This window comes from Phaethon aethereus (assembly GCF_964289735.1).
Source record: "Phaethon aethereus genome assembly, chromosome: Z".
NCBI classification, from domain to species: domain Eukaryota; kingdom Metazoa; phylum Chordata; class Aves; order Phaethontiformes; family Phaethontidae; genus Phaethon; species Phaethon aethereus.
In genome coordinates, this window is record NC_138577.1 from 49,550,112 (window position 1) to 49,577,574 (window position 27,463).

Genomic DNA, 27,463 nt, shown 5'->3' on the forward strand with positions numbered 1-27,463 from the left:
TTGTATAAGTAAATCATAGTGAAACTGCTAATTAATAATTAAAGGAAAATAGATTATTAATTATTCATTAATATTAACATATTTTTAAATTGCCAGTTATAAAAAAAAACATCCTTTATTGTGTGACCAGTCTTTTTTTTACTGGGCTATAACAAAATCACAGGCTAAACTACAGGAAAATACTTTCCAATTGTTGTGATTTAAATTTTTGCCAGAACATTAATTTTATAGCTGTGTAATAATAACGTTGTTGCCTGAGTGTGGAAAGATCATGGAGTGATCATCTTGAGGGTGCTCACAGGGCATCTGCAGGACAACCAAGGGATCAGGCCCAGCCAGCATGGGTTCATGAAAGGCAGTTCTTGCTTGACCAACCTGATCTCCTTCTAGGACCAGATGACCCGCCTAGTGGATGAGGGAAAGGCTGTGGATGTTGTCTACCCGGACTTTAGGAAAGCCTTTGACAGTGTCTCCCACAGCATTCTCCTGGAGAAACTGGTGGCTTGTGGCTTAGACAGGTTTACTCTTTGCTGGGTGAAGAACTGGCTGGGCAGCTGAGCTCAGAGAGTTGTGGTAAATGGCATTAAATCAATTGGCTGCCGGTTACAAGCGGTGTTCCCCGGGGCTCGGGTTCTGGGGCTAGTCTTTTTCAATATCTTTATCGATGATCTGGATGAGGGGATTGAGTGTTCCCTCAGAAAGTTTGCAGACACCGCCGAGTTGGGTGGAAGTCTTGATCTCCTGGAGAGTAGGAGGGCTCTGCAGAGGGATCTGGACAGGCTGGATCAATGGGCTGAGGTCAACTGTATGAGGTTTAATAAGGCCAAGTGTCGGGACCTGAATTTTGGTCACAACAACCCCATGCAACACTACAGGTTTGTGGAGGAGTGGCTGGAGAGCTGCCCAGCTTGATGATCTTGAAGGTCGTTTCCAGCCTTAGTGATTCTGTGATTCTGTGAATATCCAGGTATCAGCCTTATCAGGGCGTGAAGAGGAGGAAGTTAAACTGAATTAGCTTTTGTAAACTACACTAATATACACAATGACTTTGTATCATTCTAAAATGGCTAAAGCAAATATATAAGTATATGATTCTGTAACCAAAAAATTAGTATCTTCACTTAGGTGGGAGGGTATTGATATCTTCAGAGGTCCAAGTATAGTCTCCAGGAAAAAAAAAAAAGTGTTATTTTTGCTTTTCTTTCTTATTCAGTGTCTGATTGTCTACTTTATGAGGCACCATAGAAATTAGAGATTTGGCAAAGTTCCACTTTCAACTCCTATTCCTTAAGTAAGTGAGCACTAATAAGCACATTTTGCTTTACTAAATAAGATAATATACAAATGGACTTCGAGGGGGCCACCAATCAATCACAAACCTGCCCTCAGCTGATCATGTTAAATGGCACCTTTTACGGACAGATGTCAGCTCTGAATGTTGGTTGTCCAGCCATAGCCTGTGAAGAGTTGACATGTTCTTCATCCCTTATTAAGTTATGTGAAATGGAAAAGATATGGATCTGGATTTCAAATCCACTGGTCTGTATAAAATGCAGGAAGAATTACATTATAGGAAATCTTGGTAGTATGGTTCATTATTCAAGTTATCCATTACTTTCAATGACAATTCCCTGTTTCAAAGTATTTCAAATCCTATCAGACTTACTACTAGACTGAAATCTTCAGTTGTTTCAGGCTTATTTTTCTTTCTTCTATTTCCTTTTTTATCTGACAAATGCCCTTAGCAATTCTAAGATTTAGATCAGGGGTTTGCTAGATATTAGGTGATGAATATGTGTCAAGAATATCCTTTTTTCCTCTTTCCTTATCAATCACCACATTTGGCTGACGTAGAAACCTTTGCAAACAAATGATCAAGATTTGTTATAATGTAACTCCGAAAGGTCTGCCTGCACTGCTCTACTGAAGTACTGGTGCTGCTTAGATTTATGGGCTAACACCAGGTACTAGAACTGAAATGAGTAACTATATTTTGCAACTCATTTCCATCTGCTTTCTTTAGGTGATGGGAAAGCAGAAGGTGCAGTACAGAAAGACAAGAGTTTGATTAAAGATAAGAAGTATAGATTGGCACAAAAAACTCCATTGTGAATTGAACTGGACTTCAGTTAAAGAGGTTTAATAAAACTGCATCAGATACATCATATATTTATAAATATTAATGTGTGAAGAATATATGAAGAAAGTCTCTAATCAAGCTGAAAATAGGGAATGGTAATGAATGACTCTCAGAGAGAATAAATTAAGATATTAGAAAGAGCATGTTCTCTGATTGTTGGGTCTTTGTGGGTTGTTTTTTTTTTTTTTTTTTCATAAATATTGATGCTGTGAGGCAAAAAAGATCAAGGATCTTGCACAACTGGAGGACAAGCAGATATTGCCAGTAGGCAACTTTTATGACATGCGTGACAATACTAAGATACTATCTGCTTTTGATTAAATGAGAAGTCAAATGTTCATCAGTACCAAAACCTGAATCAGTTGCAGGTAACGTTAAATTTGTTTAGGGATTTGGGGGCGAGGACTTTTTCCTGATAACTGCTTTCATGGTAGGATATTCTATACTTGCAGGGTCAGTTCTTACATGTGACAGTCAAGTAGGTGCAGTGACTTCATGTCTGGTTTGAACATCTGGTAGTTCAACTGTGAAATGGAGTCCAGGCAGTCTGGAACTTGGATTAAAGGCCAGAAGGACATTTGTAACCAAGTAAGCTGAAACTGCCTCAGTAAGTAGGAAGCTATAAAAATAATCATGCCTTTGTTTTTTCTGATCTTAGAAATTGTGTAAAGATTAGAGAAATCAGTGGAAAAGGCACATGAAAAGACTTGAGAGATGGACTATAGACAGAAACTGCACTGGGAATCTTGTCTTCCGTTAAACAAAATTTTGGCATTTAAAAAATCCTACTTGTCTGTCACTATGTATGCCCTCCCAGGAGGATGCTCCAGCTGCTTCAGAGCCTGGCACTAGGTCAAACAGTCCAGCAGTATTCATACAGACATTCCTGGGGTTATTTTTTTATGTGCCAGAAATCCCAGTTCAGTCCTAAATTTGCCAAATTCTTCCTGGTTTATTTTCAATTCCCAGTCCCAGAAAATGATAAATACCTGAGCGACAACTCCTTAACAGTGGCTCACAAGGTCTCATTCTGGCTGAAAATACTGCCTATGAGACTAAAGTGCAACACATCTATCGGACAAATAGATGAATCTGGAAATAAGTTTATAATTATCCTGGGAAAGATGGACACAGACAACATGTCTGTAATTGTAAGAAGAAAAATATCTTGCATGTTCTTAAGAAATGAGAACAGACCCATTGTTGGTTTTGTGTTCTCTTATTTGATCATGAAGAATCCTATGCATGCGTATGGTCCCTTAAGCATCTTTGCTCATAATAATCAGATTACAATACTCTGTGTTCTCACATACACACAGTAGAAAACTTAAAGACGCTAATTATGATCACATAATTAATTTTATGTGACAAATACTCATATACCAGAAAAAACAAGAGATTCTTTGTTCCGATTCAGTTCCAAATAGAAGGTGAGGTGAGGGGTTTTGTTTGGTTTGTTTTGTGTTTTCTGTCAGGAAATAATAAGCTGAAATTACTTTTTTTTTAATACTTATAACTCTAGCACTTCCATCTCATAAAAAATTAAATGATGAAAGCTTTTCCATATATCTACAGGCTAGAAAAATAATCAAGCCTTCTTAGTTCTCCAAAAGACAAAACAATCCCTTGAGGAAACAGTCAACAATGTAATGAGTTGTGAAATCTATGATTTTAATGGGTCGTTTCATTTTTGCCTGAGCTGCTTTTTCATGACTACTCTTCTAAGCTTACCAGTTTCAAGGTCGACTTTTTACTAAATGTAGACAGCTGGCCTTCTGCAGCAAATTAATAACTATTCCCATGAGTATATATGGTAACTACTTATTAGAGACTGTGATTTCCCTACCAAATATATTTTTAAACTATTACTGCTTTGACTATTAGAGGTAAAAAGGGTAACTTATAAAAGTAGTCTGGGCTAGCCAAACAAATAACTTTCAATTTATGAAAAAGACCTTATATCTAAATATGGCTACAGTGCTAGAAGGTAAGTGAAGAAAACAGAATATCAAAGCAAACAAAGCTATTGAATTATTACTTTAAAATATATGCAGCTTGATTCATGATTAAAAATCAATAATAAAATTAAAATCTATTCTGTTTTATTGTCTTTTAGATTACGCATGAGGCACACATAATTAATGCTCAAAGTACTTTTACTTATCTTTCTGTTGAATATTTGCATCTTAGCAAAATGGAAATGTATACAGTTATGGATGGGTTAAACTTTGTAAACCTAAGTTAGAATACTTGCATTTTAGTAATTCAAACTAGTTTACCTATAATAGCTGTACTTTCAAAAAATGTAAAGCCATCGATTTATAAGGAAATGGAAGATGTTTTCCAGTTTTGTTTTCATTCAGGAGCAATTAATTTCTAAAGAGGAAGAACTGTCACTTTTGCCAACTAGTGGTCACTTCAGAATGCAATACCTTTATTAGAAATGTAATGTGTCCCACATTTATTAGCAAAAAATTAAAAGAACATTCTGCAGTTAACAAGGTAATCATTTGTGAGAAGACACTGAAGACCTAGAGACATAAAACAATATCTTAACAAAGGACTAAGCAACACTGTATAAATTGCCTAGAATTATTATGATTAATGAAGCTGAAATGTTTATTTAAACTCCTGTCTCATTAATCAAAATATGTTTATGATGTCCTGAAGCTTTGGGATATAAAATATCATTATATACATTGAAAGACATCCACTGAATACCTTTTTAAAAAAGTTTTGTGGAAAAAGAGCTGAAACAAAATGAGAAAACATATAATAATTTCCAATAAATAGTGATAAGTTTCCCAGGTCTTTCTCAGCCTTAGTCAGTCCTGATTTTGCTTTGATTTTAGGCTACTTTTGCAATTTTTAAGCACCTGAATTTAGCATGAATCCATACTTGGCTACAGTTCATTTTTTGCCTTTTTTAAAATTTTGTGGTTAACTAAAAACCTAGCCATTTTATAAATTCTCTTAAACTGCAAACATCCTGTTTCAGAAGTACAGACAGACAATAACCTCAAATGAAGGGTTGTGCCTGCCAGGTGTAAATCTATTTATCCTCTCAACAACAGCAAAAGTGGAGATCCCACTCCATCCCTTCATTCTATGTTTAGCAATCAGGTACATTTTGACATAAAGCAGCTTAATCCCATTTAAAATGTTAGAAGTTGAAATATCAAACGCTGTATGAAAACTAATTTATCAGTCAGCTTCTGTCAGTCTGTTTTTGACAATTTACACTTTAGAATCAGTAGGCCCTTTTGATTTCCCATCAGAAAGACATCCATCTTAATATAGCTTCAGGATTTAATATCAAAGGCAGACTTTGGCTGCTTTATTTCTAAAAATAATGAACACAACTTTTATTTATCACTCACAAAACAACACATATAAAGTATAACACTGAAAAGATTTAAATTAGATCTGTTTTATACACCTTTTTATACATTTTTACTAAATTATTACAGTTATTCTTTAACATTCCCTTTTAAAAATTCAGATTTTTCAATGGAATTTCACTGAAATATTACTGAAATTAAACAACTATCATCAGGAATTATGTTTAAAGATCAAAAGGTTCTGGATTGCATCTGTGTTAAAAATCTCACCCTTGTGCCTCCTACAGTTTACAACACTGGAGGTCTCAGTTGTGGATATTTTTAAATCAATGCCTGATCAATGACACTAATGATCTACTTAAAATTCCATCTGCATTTCAAAATTGTATTAGCTATACATGTAGTATACTGCTCACACTTGCAGGGGATTCTGCAAATATTTTGTTATATTTGAGAAGTTTTAAAATAAAAGACCATTTCAGTTTATCAACAAAAGAATACATGTTGATAAAGTTGGTAAAGATATTTCTTTTATTATAATACCCAGCACTCTTTGCCATTATTAAGTAAAATATATTTTTTCAGTCTTCTTATTCCTTTTTCAAAGATTAAACCTTGTAGTAAAAACACTTGTCTGTCAAGGATGCCAATGGTCTTAACTAAACCTTTCTCATCTTTTCTGGAGATTTAGTTAGTATTAGTTTCTCATGGCCTTCTTTTTTTTTTTTTTTTTTTTTATTTTACAATATTCTTGGGTAATGGACTCAAAATTCTGTTTTGGTTTTCAAACCTTAAAAAGTCTTGATGATTCTTATTGAATTTTCAGGTTTATTATCTTATTGTGAGAATGATTAACTACATTTGAATGCAATGGATAATCTCTCCTGAGATGGATTTGTTAACGTATATTTGTAATCCAAATTTTATAATTTGGATTTTTATTTTGCTTTTTCATTTACACCTATTTCCTCGAACAGTATTATTTAGGGTTACATTTCTTTGTGTTTGTCTACTGTCCCAAAACAATTTATTTCAAATTTTTTTTTTGGCAATGTTTTTGTGAAATTTGTTTGTAGTAATGTAGAATTACAATAAATCCCAAATGTATTTTTTTTCCTGTTCTTTTGCAAGTCAGACTATTTAGCAATGATCTCTTTATGTTGTCATGCAAATGGTACAGGGGATAATCTATGAGTGAGACATCCTGCAATCCTTCAGACAGACAGCAACCTTAGTGCGCAGTCATGCACAGGTTTCTCTATCAGCACCACTTCTGTTCAAGTTAATTCTCTACTGAAGGATTAGAGACTACATCAGGAAGAAGATATAATACATTTACGATAAACACTCAGTTTCTGACCTCAGAGTACCTGCAGAGTTGACTTCTGCAGTAGCTATCGCTCCATTCCTGCAATATTCACATGTTAAACACTAAAAAAAGCCCAAGAAACTACCCCTTACAAAAAATGCTGAACATTTACCTGTGCATAAATGCAAGTAGTGAATAGTGCACCCTTTATTTGATTTCTAGACAAAGTCATGATGAGCTTAATGCACAACTGCATTTCAGTTGTCAAAACCAGAATGAAAAACAGGTTAATATGTAGAATAAATGACTGTATAAAATGAAAAACAACTTCTTTTTTTTAATTGGTAGGAAAGGAAGGTCATTCTGTCCCCCCCCAAAAAAAACAAATAAAAAAACACCAAAAAACCCACCCCAAAACAACACAAAAATGTAGCCTAGGTAAATTCATATACTATATAATGTGTGTGAATTTTTTTATTCTGAGCTAGTGAAGACTGAACAGTTTAATTTACTAATGACCTTTTAATTTCATTTAACATGGATCATATGCTATAATTTACAAGATAGGAAGCAAAGACTAAGTTTATAAGCAAAGACTAACTGGTACCAAATGCCAATGTGACACTAAGAAGAGACCACAACAACAGAAGAAGTATTAAATATATTATTTAAATTCTTGAATCTTCTGACACTGCAATTTATGTCCCTAATATTTAAAATTGAAGGACTGTAAAAACTACAGAATTGTATTAAGAAGCTGATGTGTCACAATATTTATGGAAATCTTATATTCTTTTTATCCTTTGTTTAAAAGGTGAGAAAAAATAAAAGAACACACTTTTTTTGTGGAGTATCCACATGCTCATAAATTATTTAACTGTAGAAGATAATTAATGGAAATACTTTTCATCCTGCAAATGACTTCAATATCAATTTTAGGATGCATTACAGTATATTGATTCTTAAATTACATTAATATATAAAAATACATAATACTGAACTTTGTATTGCTAAACTTATAACTAAATTCTTATTTTTGCTAATTAATGACAGAGAAAAATGGAGTAGCAGGCAGACAAGTCTCTAAAAAGGCTACTTCTGTAAAGGAGTAAAAAAAATCTTCATAAAACATTCTACAGATTCCATCCAAATCAATTCTACTTAATTCTACCTCACTATCTACCATCATGCCAATTTAACTGACTTAAAAATAACCTTTAAAGTACACTATCACTTCTGTTTGTACACCAGCAATCCTGGTGATGGAGCTACTTGACCTTTTTCTACTGATTTCAGTCATTGGGAGGAGTTATGGAAATAACCCCACTGCAGATGAAGAAAATCATAAAATCAAGTCCACCCAGTTATCTTACGAACTTAACTGGCCAAAACTGGACCATAGCAGTTTTGTGTGATATTTATACCAGGAGTGATAAATGCACTCCATCCTAACATGGACAAGGACGTTAATGTGCTGTTATGCACTGCTCTGTATAGCTGAAGTTTTTGTTATATGCTCTTTCCGTTCACTATATCAAAATAATTTATTACAATCTGCTTGGTTATCAGTCAAGCTCTCAGACAACATCAAAATTGCTTGAGGAAGTATGGATAGATTTCACTGTTCACTGGAAATCTGAAGGAAATATAGTAGCAAATATAATGTACTTGTTTGGAGGTTCTAGCAGGGGAGCACAGCTACAGTATTTCCTTGACCGATGAACAGTACACCTCTATTGGGGAAGGTCATCCTCTTCGACCGAGCATGTGGTTTCGGGAAAGACGCACATGGAGCGGTGAGGGAAGAAGGGGACACCTGCCTAGCCACCCAGATCAGCTGAATCAACCCTGGCGATCAAAGGGGTGAGAGATGTAGTAGTCAGATCATCCTCATATCCAATAGTGGTGTTGGGTTGATGGTTAGACTTGATGATCTTAAAGGTCTTTTCCAATCTTAATGATTTTGTGATTCTGTGAAATATAATGTAATGAGTTTATTTTATTTTACATTAATTTTCATGATCGAACACTAATTTTTGTACCTAATTCTTTATATACAGCAGCATGCAACTGAAAATTATTAATCTAGAATATAAATTATTTCTCGTTTGGAATAAAAATAAAAGGATATATGACTGTGAGACGGAGACTGCTGTTCTTCAATTTGCCTGGAGACCAATGAAATTTATTCAAAACTGCTAAGTAATAGGATTTCACTGTCAATCTTACTTCAAAAATTCTCCTCAGTTATTTGTCTCCTGAGCAGGCCCAGATTGTAACAGAAAGTTTAGAAAGTGAATGATAACATGAATATGCATTTTGCATACATAATGCCATTATCTAATATATGTATAAATGTGTACATTTAAGCTCATATTTAATATCTTTATCTATCTTTAATATTGGATTTGATTTAAAATTTTAAAAATAAAATCCCATTAATGGGTATTTTATTTCTATTTGCTTATACAGCAAAAAGACAAAACAGAGTCAAGTCAAGGTTACTTTCCACCAGTTCAATTTAACAGGAGAAACCTGTGACTTCCCAGAGATATATGTTTCATGAGTGTGTAATTTACTTTCAGCTCTTACATACTCTTTTCTGAAGTAGCTTAGTATAGGAATTTTTGCATTTTTTATATGTCTAAAGATGTAGATTAGAATGCAATATAATACATATAACATAATATTACAGAGGTTATGATAGTATTTAGTTAAATTACCTGCCTAACTGACACTGAGGGAAACAGTGACTAAGATATTCATGAGAACACCATCATCTTGTAAAGTTTTGAGGTTAATTTAGCCTAGGAATTCTGAGCTCTCCAGCCAGCCAAGCTTGTGTGCCAGTACGGTCCCAGTGTAATGGCAGTATGTTAGGATCATAATACAGAAAAGCATATCTTGTACACCAGCAAATTAAGTACTAATGCGGTAAGGAAAAATATTTAAATAGAGATGGTAAGAGACAGATCCTTTCTCGAATTAAAGTCTGTGAAGTTTTTGTAGGACTGTGGCAGGAAGAATGATCTTGACACATCTAGCAATAGGTGAATGCTTTTGAGTGCTTTTGATTTGTCAGAAAAAAAAAATCCAAAGTGCCTCAAATATGCAAGGAAAATCAGAGGAAAATTTCAGGAAAATCAGATGCATTCTATTTTTCAAAATCTATTTTTCCATTCCTCAAAATACTGAAGGAGGTATGATCTTAAATTATTTATTATTGCCAAGCAGGCTTGCGAGTCAAATTAGCCTATGACTCTCTAAAAGACATGACATTGATTCAAATTTTGGATAAAATTCAGCCATTATTTAAGATTTCAAAAATTTATTATTTAAAACTATCTAAACCCAAAACATCAATATGGATACATCAAGATTTCACAGAATCACAGAATCATTAAGGTTGGAAAAGACCTTTAAGATCATCAAGTCCAACCATCAACTCAACACCACCATGCCCACTAATACATGCCCTGAAGTGCCACGTCCACACGTTTTTTGAACATGTCCAGTGATGGTGACTCCACCACTTCCCTGGGCAGACTGTTCCAATGCTTGACCACTCTCTCCATAAAGAAATTTTTCCTAATATCTAGTCTAAACCTCCGCTGGTGCAACTTGAGGCCATTTCCTCTCGTCCTAACGCTAGTTACTTGGGAGAAGAGACCAACACCGACCCCACCACAATCCTTTTTCAGGTAGTTGTAGAGAGTGATAAGGTCTCCCCTCAGCCTCCTCTTCTCCAGACTGCCTCAGCCACTCCTCATAAGACATGTGCTCCAGAACCCTCACCAGTTTCATTACCCTTCTTTGGACACATTCAACATTCTTCTTGTAGTGAGGGGCCCAAAACTGAACACAGTTTTCAAGGTGCGGCCTCACTAGTGCTGAGTACAGGGGTACGATGACTTCCCTGCTCCTGCTGGCCACACTATTTCTGATCCAGGCCAGGATGCTGTTGGCCTTCTTGGCCACCTGGGCACACTGCTGGCTCATGTTCAGCCAGTTGTCAACCAGCACCCCCAGGTCCTTTTCTGCCAGGCAGCTCTCCAGCCATTCATCCCCAAGCCTGTAGCATTGCATGGGGTTGTTGTGACCAAAGTGCAGGATCCTGCACTTGGCCTTATTAAACCTCATACAGTTGGCCTTGGCCCATCGATCCAGCCTGTCCAGATCCCTCTGCAGAGCCCTCCTACTCTCCAGGAGATCAAGACTCCCACTCAACTCGGCGGTGTCTGCAAACTTTCTGAGGGAACACTCGATCCCCTCATCCAGATCATCGATAAAGATATTAAACAAGACCAGCCCCAGAACCGAGCCCTGGAGAACACCGCTTGTGACTGACCACCAACTGGTTTAATACCATTTACCACAACTCTCTGAGCTCAGCTGCCCAGCCAGTTCTTCACCCAGCAAAGAGTAAACCTGTCTAAGCCATGAGCTGCCAGTTCCTTCAGAAAAATGCTGTGGGAGATGTTGTCAAAGGCTTTACTAAAGTCCGGGTAGACAACATCCACAGCCTTTCCCTCATCTACTGGGTAAGTCACCTGGTCCTAGAAGGAGATCAGGTTGGTCAAGCAGGACCTGCCTTTCATGAACCCGTGCTAGCTGGGCCTGATGCCTTGCTTGTCCTGCACACACCCTGTGAGCATCCTCAAGATGAACCACTCCATAATCTTTCCCCAGTACTGAGGTCAGGCTGACAGGCCTGTAGTTCCCAGCATCCTCCATCCATCCCTTCTTGTAGATGGGCGTCACATTGGCAATCCTCCAGTCTTCTGGGACCTCCCCTGTTAACCAGGACTGCTGATGAATGATGGAGAGTGGCTTGGCAAGCTCCTCCTCCAGCTCCTTCAGTACTCTTGGGTGGATCCCATCAGGCCCCATAGACTTGTGGGTATCCAGGTGGCTTGGCAGGTCCTTAACTGTTTCCTGCTGGTTTATGGGGTGTTTATTCTGCTCTCCACCCCTTTCTTCCAGCTCAGGGGGCTGAATTCCCTGCAGATACCTGGTCTGGTTATTAAAGACTGGGGCAAAGGCGGCATTAAGTACCTCAGCCTTATCCTCATCCTTGGTGACAATGTTCCTGCCCATATCCAATAAAGGATGAAGATTCTCCTTGGCTCTCTTTTTTGTTGTTAATATATTTGGAAAAACACTTTTTCTTGTCCCTTAGGATCCTGGCCAGATTGAGCTCTAGCTGGGTTTTTGCCTTTCTAATTTTGTTTCTGCTTGACCTAACGAGATCCTTGTGCTCTTCTTGAGTTGCCTGCCCCTTCTTCCAAAGGTGATAATCTCTCCCATTTTCCTTGAGTCCCAGCAAAAGCTCCCTGTTCAGCCAGGCCAGTCATCTTTCCCCCAGTTCACCTTGCGGCACATGGGGACTGCCTGTTCCCGCACCTTTAAGATTTCCTTCTTGAAGACTGTCCAGCCTTCCTGGACCCCTTTGTCCTTCAGGATTGTCTCCCAATGGACTCTCTCAATCAATGACCTGAACAGGCTGAAGTCTGCCCTCTGGAAGTCCATGGTAGCAGTTTTGTTGAGCAACCTCCTTACTTCGCTCAGAATCAAGAATTCTATCGTGTCGTGGTCGCTAAACTCAAGACGACATCCAACCACCACATGTCCCATCAGCCCTTCTCTGTTTGTAATCAGCAGGTCAAGCAAGGCACCTCCCCTGGTAAACTCACTTACCAGCTGTGTCAGGAAGTTAATTTCTACTATATATAGTTCAACAAAGGTGGTAGGATACAGAAGTTGTCGCAAATTTGATTTCTGAAGTAAATTTTTATTTGATCTTGCCCTCAGACCATTCCAGTTTTCTTCTAAGAGTATTTGACTATTGTAGTTATATAAAACTTTTTGCAAAATTGTTCTCACTTTTTTCCATTCCCATAACTATATTTCAAGTAGAAAAACAGTTCCAAACAATTTCAACAATTAAATACCCTTATTTCCATTTCCTTGCTTCTTCTGTGCATTTCACCGTAATTTGAATTTGCTATTCCACAGGTGTTTCACACATGAAATAGCTCTGGCTGAAAAGTTTATCATACTTTGTTATGTTTGAATGAATTTTGACAACAAAGGTGGAATACAGTTTCCAGAAACAACTGTATGAATATTCCTAAGTCCTAATAAATGTTCATGAAAGCATAGTGTTCTGTAAGAATTTAAAATATTTGTAAAAATTTTATCCTATTTACTTACTCTACCCAGGACTAATTTACTTCTTTCCCTCTTCCTTTCTTCTCCCCTCCCTGCCCTCCCTCCCTCCTTCTTTCCCTCCCTCCCTCCCTTCCTTCCTCCCTCCCTCCCCTCCCTCCCTCCCTCCCTCTCTCCCTCTCTCCCTCTCTCCCTCTCCCCCCTCCCTCCCTCCCTCCCCTCCCTCCCTCCCTCCCCCCCTCCCTCTCTCCCTTCCTTCCTCCCTCCCTTCCTTCCTCCCTCCCTCCCCTCCCTCCCCTCCCTTCCCTCCCTCCCCTCCCTCCCTCCCTCCCTCTCTCCCTCTCCTCCCTCTCTCCCTCTCCCCCCCCTCTCCCTCCCTCCCTCCCTCCCTCCCTCCCTTCCTTCCTTCCTTCCTTCCTTCCTTCCTTCCTTCCTTCCTTCCTTCCTTCCTTCCTTCCTTCCTTCCTTCCTTCCTTCCTTCCTTCCTTCCTTCCTTCCTTCCTTCCTTCCTTCCTTCCTTCCTTCCTTCCTTCCTTCCTTCCTTCCTTCCTTCCTTCCTTCCTTCCTTCCTTCCTTCCTTCCTTCCTTCCTTCCTTCCTTCTCTCATACATCTTTTTCCAATATCAGAATCATACCACACACAAACACACAAACACAAAATAAAGAAAAATAACACCAGCACAAATTTACTTTTAGACATTTATGAAATACTACTGCTTTAAATCCTGCCTTCGCTGAAGCTGGTGTAAACTTGATAATTTCTTAAAACTTGCATATACAACTTTCACACATGCCCATATATTTTCTTTAAGGTATTTGAAACAGGTGTTAAAAACATTTCTTATAGAAAATGTAAAGCTGTACAACGGTAGTAAAAACAATTTTGTAATTAATATTCTGAGAGACTGGTAACAATGTTCTCACTGAAAGCCCTAATTATTGCAGTAGTTAAAGAAAAAAAAAAATCTATCATTTCTTCCTCAGAAACTGAATGGTACAGGAATTTCAGTAACAATAGTGTATACATCATGTGGTCTTTTATGCATAAGTCACTGTAACCACCACTTATTTTATTTATTTTAAATACAAAACATCGTTTGTCACTTTTACCTCTTTCCTGACACACATATTGAAGTCAGGTAAGTCATAAAATTCTAAGTCATGGTGTTTGTTGGATAACTTAGGTTTGCTGATAATTTATAAAAACACAATGATTACCGTCAGATTGGATCTTTTTAATTTTAACTTCATTTTCTTCTTGCTTGTACTAAACCAAAATATCACCCTTAATGAATTTTATTTGCATACTAATGAAATGGAGGGACTAAGCTCTTTCTAATTATCTTTTGGTGACTAACAAACCTAGCTGCTCTTAAGTCTGTCAATTTGTTTTTTTTTTTATTTTAACTTTCAGCACTATATTATGCAGGTTAAACCGTTTCTTAAAAAAAAAAAAGGAAATTCCTGAAAATAGATCTTCTTATTATGTGAGAAATGTTCTCTTTTTTTAACTGTTTCCTTGATGTTTTCTTTAACTACTGATAAGTAAAATTCTTTTATCCATTTTGACCTACTTAGTGCGAGTTCGCAAAAAGTGATTAAACTATAGTGTTATATAAAAAAACCCAAATGATGGATTTTACAGTGCCCTATTGAATAAACTATCCTTTAAATGCTCTTTTTACTAAAAAAAAAGTGCAATAAGGTGTCTTTGATATTCAGTGAAATGGCAGGGTAAAGATTAACAAAAAAGACACAGAAGCTCTATATACACATGAAAGAAAAAACAGATCTGGTAGCTGTTAATGCGCTCAAGTTTCCAAGCTGCTTCTGAAAATCTGGCAATGTAAGCTGACAGCATAATTAAAATACATGTTTTTTTTCCTACTTCAGGGAAAGAGAAAGCTGTAAGCCAGATTTTTTGCCTACTTAACAACATCTATATCCAATTTTCTTCTGCCGTATTCTAATCAAGTAATTGTGTATGAATACCAGACAAGGTAATCACAGCCAAGACCCTGTCCAGCTCATTTAGCTGCCCAAATATCAAAGCTCTTCCATGGGTATGTGTACTCTTGTAGAGCAACTGCCTTCTGAACTTTTTACTTGTAAAGTTGCAAAAGTTCATTAATTCAAAAGAAGGCCTGCATTCTTGGGTGTAATGGTTCACAGTCCCATTAATATATCTCTTCCAGTGGGATTGGAATGGTGAATGAGAGGTCTTCGTGTATGTACAACCAGCGTGAAATACTGATCCCATTGCAGACAAAACCAGAAGACCATTGACCTCAACAATGATACAACCTTCTCCCTGTCTGGAATAGGGTTCTTCCACAGACCATGACTGGCAGATAATATGTCAAGAAACCTTCTATATTTGCAGATGGAGCAAACCATCTGTAGCACCAAACTTCAGCTGATGGCTTCATCATGAATATTAATGGCAAACAGTGGACAGAGGCACATCTTTGACAGCCCACTTTAGATGTTGGTACTTACGGTTCCTATCACTAATCCTAGTATGCATGCTCTGCATGCTGGTCATCTTTTCCCAAAAGGACTCTCCTTTGGACGAAGTGCATACTTTTAAGACATACAAATCCTTAAATTCTTCTGTCCTTACCCGGCTTTTTCAAGCCTTTTGCAGATCTGAAAGCTTAACCAGGATGTTCTTTGTTTCTTCTCTTGCTTTTTTGGGTTTTTTTTTGGGGGGGTGGTGGTGATGGGTTTTTTTCCCTTTTGTTTCTTCTAGGGTCATGTGGAAAGATACATAAAAAAACACATTTCCCCTAAAAATTTTTTGTATCTCCTATTCACAGTGGTGGAACTGGCATGGAAAAACAGCCTAGTTTTTCAACAAGCCTTTCAGGATCCAGAATTTTACAACACAGTTTAGTGGTAAAGTATATAGCTATATGGACAGCAAGAATTCCTTTCTTCTGTTCTTATATACAAAAGTTTCATTACTTCTTTTTGCTAATGAACATGCTAATGGTGAATTGCTAATTCAGCTCAAATCCCAGATTAATTTTATAGTCACAACTTTGTAGGATGCAGTTCATATGCAATAAGTATGACTTCCATTCTTTCTTCTAAACTTCTTATAACTCACCCTGTTAAAGTGCTTACTTCAATAGGTAGATGATTATCATACTTCTGCATAATTGTTTTGCCATGATTATTTACTAATTCACCAATCTTGAGGTCATTTACGCATTTCATCATGAATGATTTGTGTTTACTTGTATATAATCAACAAAATTATTGAACAGTGTTGGCCTTAGAATTTCTTCTGAACTTCTGTGGAAACACCTTTATACAGTAATGATAAACACTTTTTGAGATCAACCAGCTATATCTTAAACCATTTAATTTGGACTGTATTGATATTGTGCTATTATTTAAAGTTAGAAAGTCATACAACTTTAGGCCAGAAGCCAAATTCCACATATATTAAACCCCTGCATTTATATCAGTTAACCTCGAAGAATTAAATCATGTGTTTATAAGATCTATTTTTCTATTAAAAATATTTGACTGCTGTTAGTGTGAAGTTTTTTTTATTTAATTCTTGTTACTTGACTCTTCTATCTACTTTCCCATTATTGCAAGCAGAGCGGATGTCAGAGTAAGTATTTAGCAGTTAGCAGGAGTATTCGCTGATGTGAGTATTGAATATTTGCAAAGTTTCAGGGAACCAATGCACTAATAATAATTGAAAGTTTTAAAAATATTTAATAGGATGTTTAACAAGTTATTCCTAGATGTTATCATTTTCCTTAGCTGCTAATGGACTGAAAAAATGTTTTTGTCATCATGTAGTTCAACCACATTATCCTTTTCCTTTACAGAGAGCTGAAATATAATAGCATTAGCTGTTTTAGTAATCTGTCTCTGGTGTTACCATTTGTATTATGTCTTCATTTAAACTCCATACTGTATGCTTTTTTTAAACTATAATGTTCTCACGTTAATCCCTTTAACTTTTCCTATTAATTTTCTACATGTAGAAAGCACACACCTATAAGGTTAAAGAATTATTCCCTTTTTCAATGCAACTTCCCACATTCCTAATAAATTCCCTGCTAATTTCTACCTTTTCTTGGCCAAGTGAAGCAGTGTAGGTTTATATGCATATTTGTTTTATGAAGTAAAGAAACTGATAAATGACAACAATTGGACTCCTAAGAAATCTGTGTAAAAACACTGTACTTTTTCCTGTCTAAATTGGATTCAATTTTCCCCAATTTTGTCATTTTAAGAACCAAATATATTACTGGACTAGGACCATAATTTGCTTTTCTAAATTGAATATTAGAAGGTCACAATCAGTCCCAAACATGACCTTTGGCTGAATTAATGATTTGGCTTTATTCAAAGTAGAGAATTATCTACATTAGAGGCAAAACCATTTACAATTATCGGACAATATATTTTAAACTGTAATGATGTGTTCACTGTTTCTATGAGACCACTGACAACACAGCAATCTAAGTCCTAATAACAGATCTTTTTTTCAGTCTATATAGTTTAACAATAACTTCTTGTGTGACTAAATCTATTTGTTTATAACCATGTATGTATAATGACTTGCTTTGTTCCACCCAGATAAAAGTTTCATGTATACACAGCTACAAATAAAGCCAGGTTTTCCCTTGAAAATTCACAGAAGAGTTAAATACAGATTCAGTACAGAAAAGATATTCCTTGTTCCATAGCATGTGCCGAGTCTCTACTCTCATTGAAAAAAAAATACAAATTAAGACTAATTTATTTAAGATTAATTTATTGAAGACTGAAGAAATTCTTCATCTTATCTCAACTACGTAATTCTACAGAATTGTGTCTGAATGAACCAAAAGGTACCTAACCAAACTGTCTGGTCATAAATTATTAAACCAAAAAAAAATTTAATATAACAAATGAATAAGACATACAAATCTGTACCCTGTTGAGTATAGTGAACCTAAGGTACATGGAATGAGAAGGCATAGAGCTAGCAATCTTCTAATTAAGAAACCCGTTGCTTTGTATCTACATGAGATAGAAAGATACCAGATGAAAAGCTATGAACATTTCCAATGTGTGCACACACAACAGGGCAATATGAAGGAACCTATAAATGTAAAAAATGCATGCTAACATGGTACAAACAACTTCATAGCACATGAAAAGGCCCAAATGAAGAAGCTTTTAAATGTATATTTTTGGGAAGACCAGTATACTCTTTAATGAGAAGTTATGTTAGTTAAGGTTCTAAGAATGCATATTACTTCAAATTAAGGGAAGTCCTTTCACAATATATAACTTTCTTTAATAACACAGCTTAATTTAAAATAGAAGTTTATGCTTATCAAATTTGTACACAAGGATAATGAAATAAATTAAGATATTTCTTCTTCACTCAAGAGTTTTTATCTTTCAGTACATAGCAAATGTTCCAGTAAATCATGGAGATCCAAGAATGTAAATGCTTTTGGCAGTGCAAAGTATTCTTAAGACTTAATTCACATACTTATGAATTATATACATTGATACAAAATATAATAATTAAATACATGAGGGGAACTGGATGTATTTAGATGGCTCTAAATATCCAGTGTGGTTCTCATTGTCTTTATTAATGCTGAATTATTAAGATTTGATTGTGACCCAAGACACAATATTTCAAAGAGGTGTCCCTGGACTGCGTCATTGAATCGGTTTCTTTCTTGCTTCCTCATGAGCAATAATGAGGAAACAAAAGTCAGTGTCCACAGAAGCTCCTTCTTCCATAAACACACATACCAGGCCCAATCAGACCAGATTTGAGAATCTGGGTGCTCATGTTGTCAAACAGCTTACAAATAAAGAGGTAGTAAGTTGAGCTTCATAACTTCCTTGAACTTTGACTACACTGTGGATCACGGTTGGTTTACAAACACCAGACAAAAATTGTTTGAAAGAGTAACATATGTTCTTGGATATCTAAATGGATTTCATTTCAACCCAGACTTTAGCTGGTTTTAAAGCCATAGTTTTAAAACAGAATACTATTTTTAGATATATCAGCAAGTGGGGTTTTGTTTACCAATAACATTATATTTTAGTATTATTTGCCAATAACATAATAAATCACAGACTCAGATATCTTAGTGTTTCAAAATTAATTTTTATCTTTTTAATGTTCCATGTACATGTATTTTTAATGTGACTTTTGAACATAATTACTTATTCCAAATAGGTCACAAACACAGCACAAAATCTGATGTGACATGTCTTGAGAGTTTAAATTCTTTCTTTTGACATATTTTATATTTATATAATCTAACATGTCTGTTAAAAATCTTCAGAATATATCTTCTTCACACAGAAAGTGTAAGATGACTGTTGGCATTAAGAATAGAAAACATGTTTACAGTAAATAAAATAAATTAATAATTTCTCATTCCTGCAACATGCTTGACACAAAATATAAGATTTGAGTTACCACTAAACTTCAGCTAAAATGGGTAATCTCCAAATTTTAAACACTTAAAGCCAAGCATTTAAAACTTTCAGGTACATGTCAGAAAAGGTAAAAATAATAATGCTATCAAAGTTTAATTACATTTAACAAAAGAAAGTGCCTTATAATTGACCAAAAAGACTGAAAATGTGTGTTTAATTACTATATTAAAGAAACTTAGAAAGGATATAGAGCTTTCAGAAGATTTCTGTAGATGTATAACATAAATGATAACCTAACAGGCAAATTTCCATTACTTTCGTAAAAATTTGGACCATACATCAATTATGTAGTTTGCCACAACATCAGTGAATAAGATTAATAAAACTCTAGACTCAGTGAAAAAATACAGTTATAATAATAAAGATTTTAAATTTCCAGGAAAAAGAGAAAAAAGTTTCTCAAAAATGTTTCCTGAATATCTGGTTCTGTCTTTGCAAAGGGAATCTGTATTTACCCTTATTTCCTCAGAGAATGATGTACAATGGTATTCATATGTTTGCACTTCTATTTGTCCCTTAGGAGAAAATAACTTATTTATTACTGTCATCTTAAGACTATGTGATTAATACATACATGTGCTGGAAAATCACATGAAGATTTTGGTTTCAGTCAGGACAAATGCTTTACACTACAATTACTAAAACACTCACAAGTGTCTGAATATGTAATTTTACCACAAAAAACTTAGTGTACATGGCAAAGTTAATTCTTTGAGACTGTTTTACTGTCCCATTCTCCTTAAAACAACAAATGTAACACTCTCCAGCCCAATAAAGCAGAATATGCTCACTATTTATCTTTTCAATATTGTGCACAGGCAGAAAAATGTTTAGAAAAAACTTGTAAAAAAAATAACATCAATCAAACAATAAGATGCACTCACCCTCTCTTCGATTAAGCTTTGCAAATCCAGGGCTGTGGCTGCTAGACAGCTCTGATGAACTGCTGAATGATGACTGAGGCAAAGCAGACACCAACTGATCATCACAATTATCTGCCAGTGAAAAATATCACATTCAGGTTAATACAATGGACACCACTTACTGGAACTGTAACCAAAGAGAACACTAGAAAAATAGCTGAATCAACCCTGTATCTGAGAGCAACACATCTTTAAGTATTTAATATGTAAAAGTATCAATACTGAGGCAGCACTTTTTTTTCTTTTTTTTTTTTTTACCAGGTTGAAGAATAATTTATTGTTATCTTCAACTGTTTATACTTGCCCACTTCTAATCTAACTTCTGAGATCCTAGTGATAAATGGTTCACAGCTCACTCACTATAATTTACATGGATAGCAACTGTATTCTTCTAGTCCTGGTTGTATCATGAAGCTAAAAACTCATTACATGCTCTCTATTTTCTTTAGACCTCATGCCAGCACAGGTCTGTGTAATAACATTTAATGTGCAATCACATTAAATACAGCTATTTCTTAAAAAAAACCCAAACACAACCCACCCCAATGGAATAACAAATAATCTCATCCCTTCTAAATACTGTAAGAATGACAAAAATGGAAAATTTTTTGCTTTGCCAATGGTACGTGTGTTTGATAAAGACACGGCACAAAATCATTATCGTACAGTTATAAGTATGCAAGTCCTAACATCATACAGAATGAAACCTGAATGTTTCAGAAAAAAACTTAACTGAAGTTCACATTCAATGGTGCATAAACAAGCAAATGCTAATCAATACTTTGGATGTTAAATGCCTCTCCAGCTCAATTACTATACAGGTCATGTGTTCATTCTGCATTTAAACTTGAAAAATATAAATTGAGAATCAATTTCTGTTCCAGTTTTAGCTGAAAGAAGACTGACTTTAAAACATGAAAGTGTAAGCAAGTCCTTCCTCAGTCTTACTGTGCTGCATCTGTTTTTTAGAAAATGAGAGGAACTTATGTAAACTGCTAGTCTCTATGAAATGGTTTTCAGGAAAAACACATTCTCTGAATGCAACAGATAAGTGACAAGTCACAGGTGAGCCCTTCTTCTAACCTTTATGTTTGTCTACCAGATTTCCACTGTCAAAATCATGCATAACAATTAATTCAAAATCTGTTCCTGACTCAGTGATAATTTTTTTCTGCTGAATATTTATGGATATTTCTAATTAACAGTAAGACTTCTGTATTGTCTCTAGGGGATTTTTTGATCACCTTAAAAACATTTTTTTTTTTTAAAGTTGGCTCATTTGATTCTTTAAGCAAAACACTTCCTAAAGAGAAGACCTGATACTGACCATGAAGGCTACAGTTAGAAGTTCTCTCAAATCCCATAAATAATACCCAGTCACTGCAAATAAGGCAATATATTAATATGGTCTTGATAAGCTCATATATATCATACTTCTACCCAATTCAGGATACCTCACTCATGTGAAAGGAACAAATAAAATAATTATTTACTTTCATAAGTTAGTTTCCTGCTCTAGCCTTCTATAATACAAACTGCAAAATTTTATAACTACTCTTTATTGCCTAACTGCAAGCTCATTTTTCACTTCATTATCCACAGATTAGATTTATAATGGTGAAAAAGGCTGTGTTACTCGGGACAAATTGTCCAACTTGTAAGAACAGAAGAAGAAAAAAGATTAAGGGAAACAAGATTTCATCTTACGAGCAAATGCATTGCACTGGCAAGTCTTAGAAAAGGATCTCATTAGTGAACAGTTTCTTTCCAGCACAGAAAATAAAAAGAACTTGTTAGTCATAAACTAAACCAGTAGGAGAAGAGTATGATGCTGCTGTGTTTCACACAGAGCACTACTTACATTGTTGATGCAAGGGAGCACTTCAAGTGCCACAGATGCTTTTTCTGCTGTCAAAGCCTACACTGTAAGCCTAGATACCAAGATGAAAATTGAGACTAGAAAGACATTTCCCGCAAATCTATGTACGTGATCTAGAATCATAGAATTATAGACTAATAGAATAGCTTGGGTTGGAAAGACCAACCCCCCCTGCAACGAGCAGAGACGTCTTCAACTAGGCCAGGTTGCTCAGAGCCACGACCAACCCAACCTTGAATGTTTCCAGGGATGGGGCATATGCCATCCCTCTGGACAACCTGTGCCAGTGGTTCACCACCCTCATGGTGAAAAATGTCTTCCTTATATCTAGTCTAGATCTACCCTCTTTTTGTATAAAACTGTTACCCCTTGTCCTATTGCAACAGGCCCTGCTAAAAAGTCTGTCCCCATCTTTCTTCTAAGCCCCCTTTAAGTCCTGGAAGGCTGCAAGAAGGTCTCCCTGGACCCTTCTCTTCTCCAGGCTGAAAAACCCCAACTCTCTCAGCCTTTATTCATAGGAGAGGTGTTCCATCATTCTGATCACTTTTGCAGCCCTCCTCTGGATACACTCCAACAGGTCCATGTCTTTCCTGTGCTGAGGACTCCAGAGCTGGGCAGAGTAGAATGTCTCACATTTCGCATAGGTCCTCCAGGCTAAATGAATACTTAAGTAGTTTGTTCTAAAATGAGTTTTAAAACAAAGAATTTTAGTAAAAAGCTATGCATCATAAAGCTTTTATTAGATTTTTGTGATAAATCTTTTGCTCTTTTTTTAAACAATAACTAAGGATACGAAAATGTAAACAAGCCATAGGTTTCTGTAATATGCACAAAAATATGGTATCAAATTTGTGAAGGAAAGAATATGTGTTTAAGTGTGTGATGCTGATGTAGAGACCTTGTGGTGAATAAAATAATAGGCAGGTCTACAGACTCATTGTACAGTAACTGTACAATGGGAAGAGTGAGAAATAATTTTGAAATGCCAGGATTGGCTAAACCAACAACTCACAAGAGCTGTAACAATTGCTATTTAAAAAACAATGTCTGAAATGAGTAGTATTCAGTAGGACAGAAAGGCATTACTCTGGGAATAAGAGGTGAAAAGCTGAAGTGCACTGGTAAAAAAAACAAGAATGTGCAAACAGGAGGAAGGATATATAAACAAAAATATATTACTTGTTTTATCTCCAAATGAAAAAAGTTATTCAAGATATATAAGGCATCCCTTTCCATATACTATAATTCCAGTGCAGATTTATTGAATTTATAAAGCAACTAAGGCGTTTTATAAGAACAAAACTGTAAATGTTACATGTACAAAGTATTCCTATCATTTCTCTTCCAGTTTCAAATACTATCTCATTATGCAAATTTAGAGTAAACCAAGAAATAATTCATAAACCAAGAAATAAATCATAATTTACATAGATCATGCCATATGATCTATAACAAATGGAGTTCAAATAGGATATCGCGTAGTAAAGCAGTTATCACAGCTACATTTATAACACTATTGTTGATCAAAGAAATTTTGTGTCTTCGACCAAAACAGCAGCTTGCTAAAATAAAAGTAAAAATAGTAGAATACTGGGACAACCTCAGATTTATTTCTTCAGGATGCATAAGTGTATATTTTCATTTGTAGTGAAAAAAACACAATGTCATTTACAGGCACAAACCTTCTTTCGTCTTTTGCAACATCAAGAATATAAGACACTGATTTTAGTTCCAATAGGATATCACGTAGTAAAGCAGTTATCACAGCTACATTTATAACACTATTGTTGATCAAAGAAATTTTGTGTCTTCGACCAAAACAGCAGCTTGCTAAAATAAAAGTAAAAATAGTAGAATACTGGGACAACCTCAGATTTATTTCTTCAGGATGCATAAGTGTATATTTTCATTTGTAGTGAAAAAAACACAATGTCATTTACAGGCACAAACCTTCTTTCGTCTTTTGCAACATCAAGAATATAAGACACTGATTTTAGTTCCAAGGAAACAGTCAAGCTCCTGTTTGTCATCTAAATTTTCAGCTTGTTCTATAATATAGGCTCACAGATTTTCACGTGTTTCAATTTGAGTGCAAATTTACTCTGAATAAGCAAATGTCAGAGTCCAATGTTTAGTTACTACAAGCAGACATACAATAGGAGTCTGTTCATAATTATCTAAAAAATAAATGTATTGCTTTGAGATATTCACTTTATTCAAGACATATCTTAATTCAAACTAAAACATCCCAACACAAGAACATATTTAAATCAACATAGTACAATTTCACTTATTTAATTTTTTAATGAAATTAATCCCAGATATTATATTGTTGTATACAGTTTTTTCTTTAAAATTTACTTCTAGTAAAGCAGGACATAGGTAGCAAAGAAGGACAAAATATTATAATGATTGACTTCCCCAAAAAACTATTAAGTTCTTCAGCTCTATCAAGGACTTAGAGAAAATACTGAGTGCCTAATGAGCAGAATAATAAACATTTTAATGTTAACAAATTCTGTTCCAGTAAGCCACAAGAAAACAAAACAACAACAACAACAAATTAAAGAAAATTTAACAATCTTTCCTCAGTTGGGGAAAAATAAACACCTAATCATCAGATAAGTAAACTAGCTAGGTACAACAGGAAATGCATTATAACACAATAGAAGAAACAAAAATGAAGGAACATAATAGAAGTAACAATAATTCTGGGAGTCTCTAAGAAGTTTATTAATGTTCATCTTTCCCAGGTGAAGCAGGTGAAGCTTCAATGCTTAGAATGGATCAGTTTTGCTGCCGTTAATACATCAAGACTGAACAGATTAATATCTGTGTTCAAAAAATTAATGAAAAGGAGTGAGGCTTTTAAAAATAAGAGACATGTCATATTGTATCAACAGGACTAATGCTTGCTAAAACCTAAAAAAAAGCTGTCAGAAAAACTACCCTCAATAGGTATTTATTAATTCTATGATTCAGTCATATCGACTTCAAAGCACTCCTTTTCCTATTACTGTGAAGACCAAATATCCTCTAGCTCATGTACTGTTTTGAATAGAAGACATTTAATTTCCGTTACAAGTGAGAATATACCTCACTTTACTTAATAGAACATTTAAGTACGTTAATTCTTTAATTTAGTCTTCAGTCCATGTGCAGGCTTGCAATTAGTTTCAAAAGATTCATTGCATTTAATGAGATTCATGTGACACAGATAAAAAGAGGTGTGCCCCTCTCCTTCTTTTGCTGAGAGGTACTGACCATTATGCTGATCCTGATTATGGTGAACTCTTCATTAATGAGGATAAGAATAATGAGGAGAAGTCAAGTTGGTAGATTTACAGACAATTACATCAGGCTAGTTTCACACCTTCTAGCTACACAATATGCAATGCCACTTAATATGAAACAGGTCTGTGGTTGCTGCTGCTGCTGTATGCTTCCCCTTGCATTTGTTTCCTGACCAGGGACAAGCTATTGCTGTTCAGAGAGCCTAAGCACTTCATCTTGGGTCTACTGCTGCCCATCAGTAGATAAGAGCTTAAAAAAAGATTAACTAGAAAAGTTGCACTGTTATGTGCATGCCTCTGTGATCTCCTTGAAGCAGTATTAGCCACTAGTGTTTCCCTTTTCCACTCTTCATTTCATTTTGTGGAATACTTTTAGGCATTTCCACATATTCCATTTAAACTGCATATAAGAGCCATAGAAGTTAACAGTGCTTTGCTGAGCTTTTTAGCCATTTTCATCTGATTACTACTTTGAAAAATGTTAACCCTTCAAGATGAAATTTTATTGGTGATTGGCCCTGGCTGGTTTGTTTATTTGTTTTTGTTTAAACATGAGTTTTCATCAATAGATTTCAACTATTTCTTGGAAGGGGGCAGAGGAAGAAGGAGGGGAGATGATTGCCCAAGACAAAAAAATAAAAGTCTTTAGGTTTTTCACAGTTTCTCTGTGAATTTAAAGAATGATTTATAAAGGACATAACCTCCATGGCAGGGCTGATTCTTTTCTTGAATATGAAACAAAACCTCCCAGTTTTCTGATAAAATTGTTAGCCTTTGCAGACTGTGATTCACACAAATTCACCACAGAATTCTGACACTTAGTAGTCAATTCTTCCTAATATATTATTCACATGAGGCATGTGATGTTTACCTTAACAAAAAACATGCTATGCTACATTTCCTTCCTTTCAAGGGTCCATCCGCATTTTACAATTGCAGTTATTTCATGTCAAGGAGGGATCAAGGTCAGGAAGTGAGTACAAAAAGCCAAATTTCCTCTGTGGTCATGGACCACCTTCATGTTGTCCAGGGGCATGAAAGTCTTCTTGTGACTAAACACAGAGAACTTAAATGCCAGACCTGAAGGAATAAGATAAAGACTGTAGTTAGATAAATCAGAATTTAATGATAAAGAACTGGAAAACATATAAAATTTTGTTTCCAAATACAGACATTTGCAAAGATCCACACCTTTCAATAAACATTTGATAGCTGGCATGGTTCTTATAGATGGGAACGATGATTTCCTTAGGTTTTATTTATTTATTTATTTTTACTTTTCAATTTTATCTAACTTCATGAACCACTTTTGTTCCATAGTTTAGGAAAACAGAGCATAAAAATCACAGGGAAATATTCTAATCAGTTTTAACAAAGTGAAATAAAGGACTTCCTTGTTCTTAGTACCCAGAAATCAGCCAAGAGTCGACATCTCTTGCCATAATTGATGTTAAAGACATCTTGATAATAACTGAGTTAATTCACTCCTAATTTTCTTGGTGTTTTCTGGAAACTCTCAGTCGATAATTCAATGCAAGAGACCTGTTACTAAAACTTAACTCTTATTTCCTAGTGCCCTTTGAAATCAAAAAGGTCCTTGTATTAAGTTCCATGATTATTGGATGAAGTCTGTATTTTTTTATAGATTTCAATTACACCTTATGTGTGTGAATTCAGTGGCGAAAGAGTATAAAATTCAATAAAATATTAGAGTAGGAGAAATTAGAACTGGGAGGTGATGGGAGAAATGGGTCATTTTCTGTTAGGCTCTTCTTATTCACTTTAAAGACATATAGCAAAGTTTATTAATCAACCAAATATGCTGCAGCTGTGCTTTTAGATCAGCTTGTTCAAGTTGTACTCAATAGTAAATCAAGAAGGTAGAAGGGCATACCTTCTACCACATAGGCAAGTATCTTGA

The 27,463-nt window shown here is 35.4% G+C and overlaps 1 protein-coding gene across 1 annotated transcript in view; it reads right to left on the reverse strand.

The window, feature by feature from the left end:
* The window catches only part of CNTNAP4 (contactin associated protein family member 4), a gene marked incomplete at its 5' end in the record, with an annotated part of 237,095 nt that overhangs the window by 170,811 nt on the left and 38,821 nt on the right, over window positions 1-27,463 (reverse strand). Inside the window, one exon of the mRNA XM_082013630.1 lies at window positions 20,332-20,442. Within this exon, the coding sequence (XP_081869756.1) occupies window positions 20,332-20,442 (111 nt within the window). The remainder of the gene's footprint in view (window positions 1-20,331; window positions 20,443-27,463) is intronic.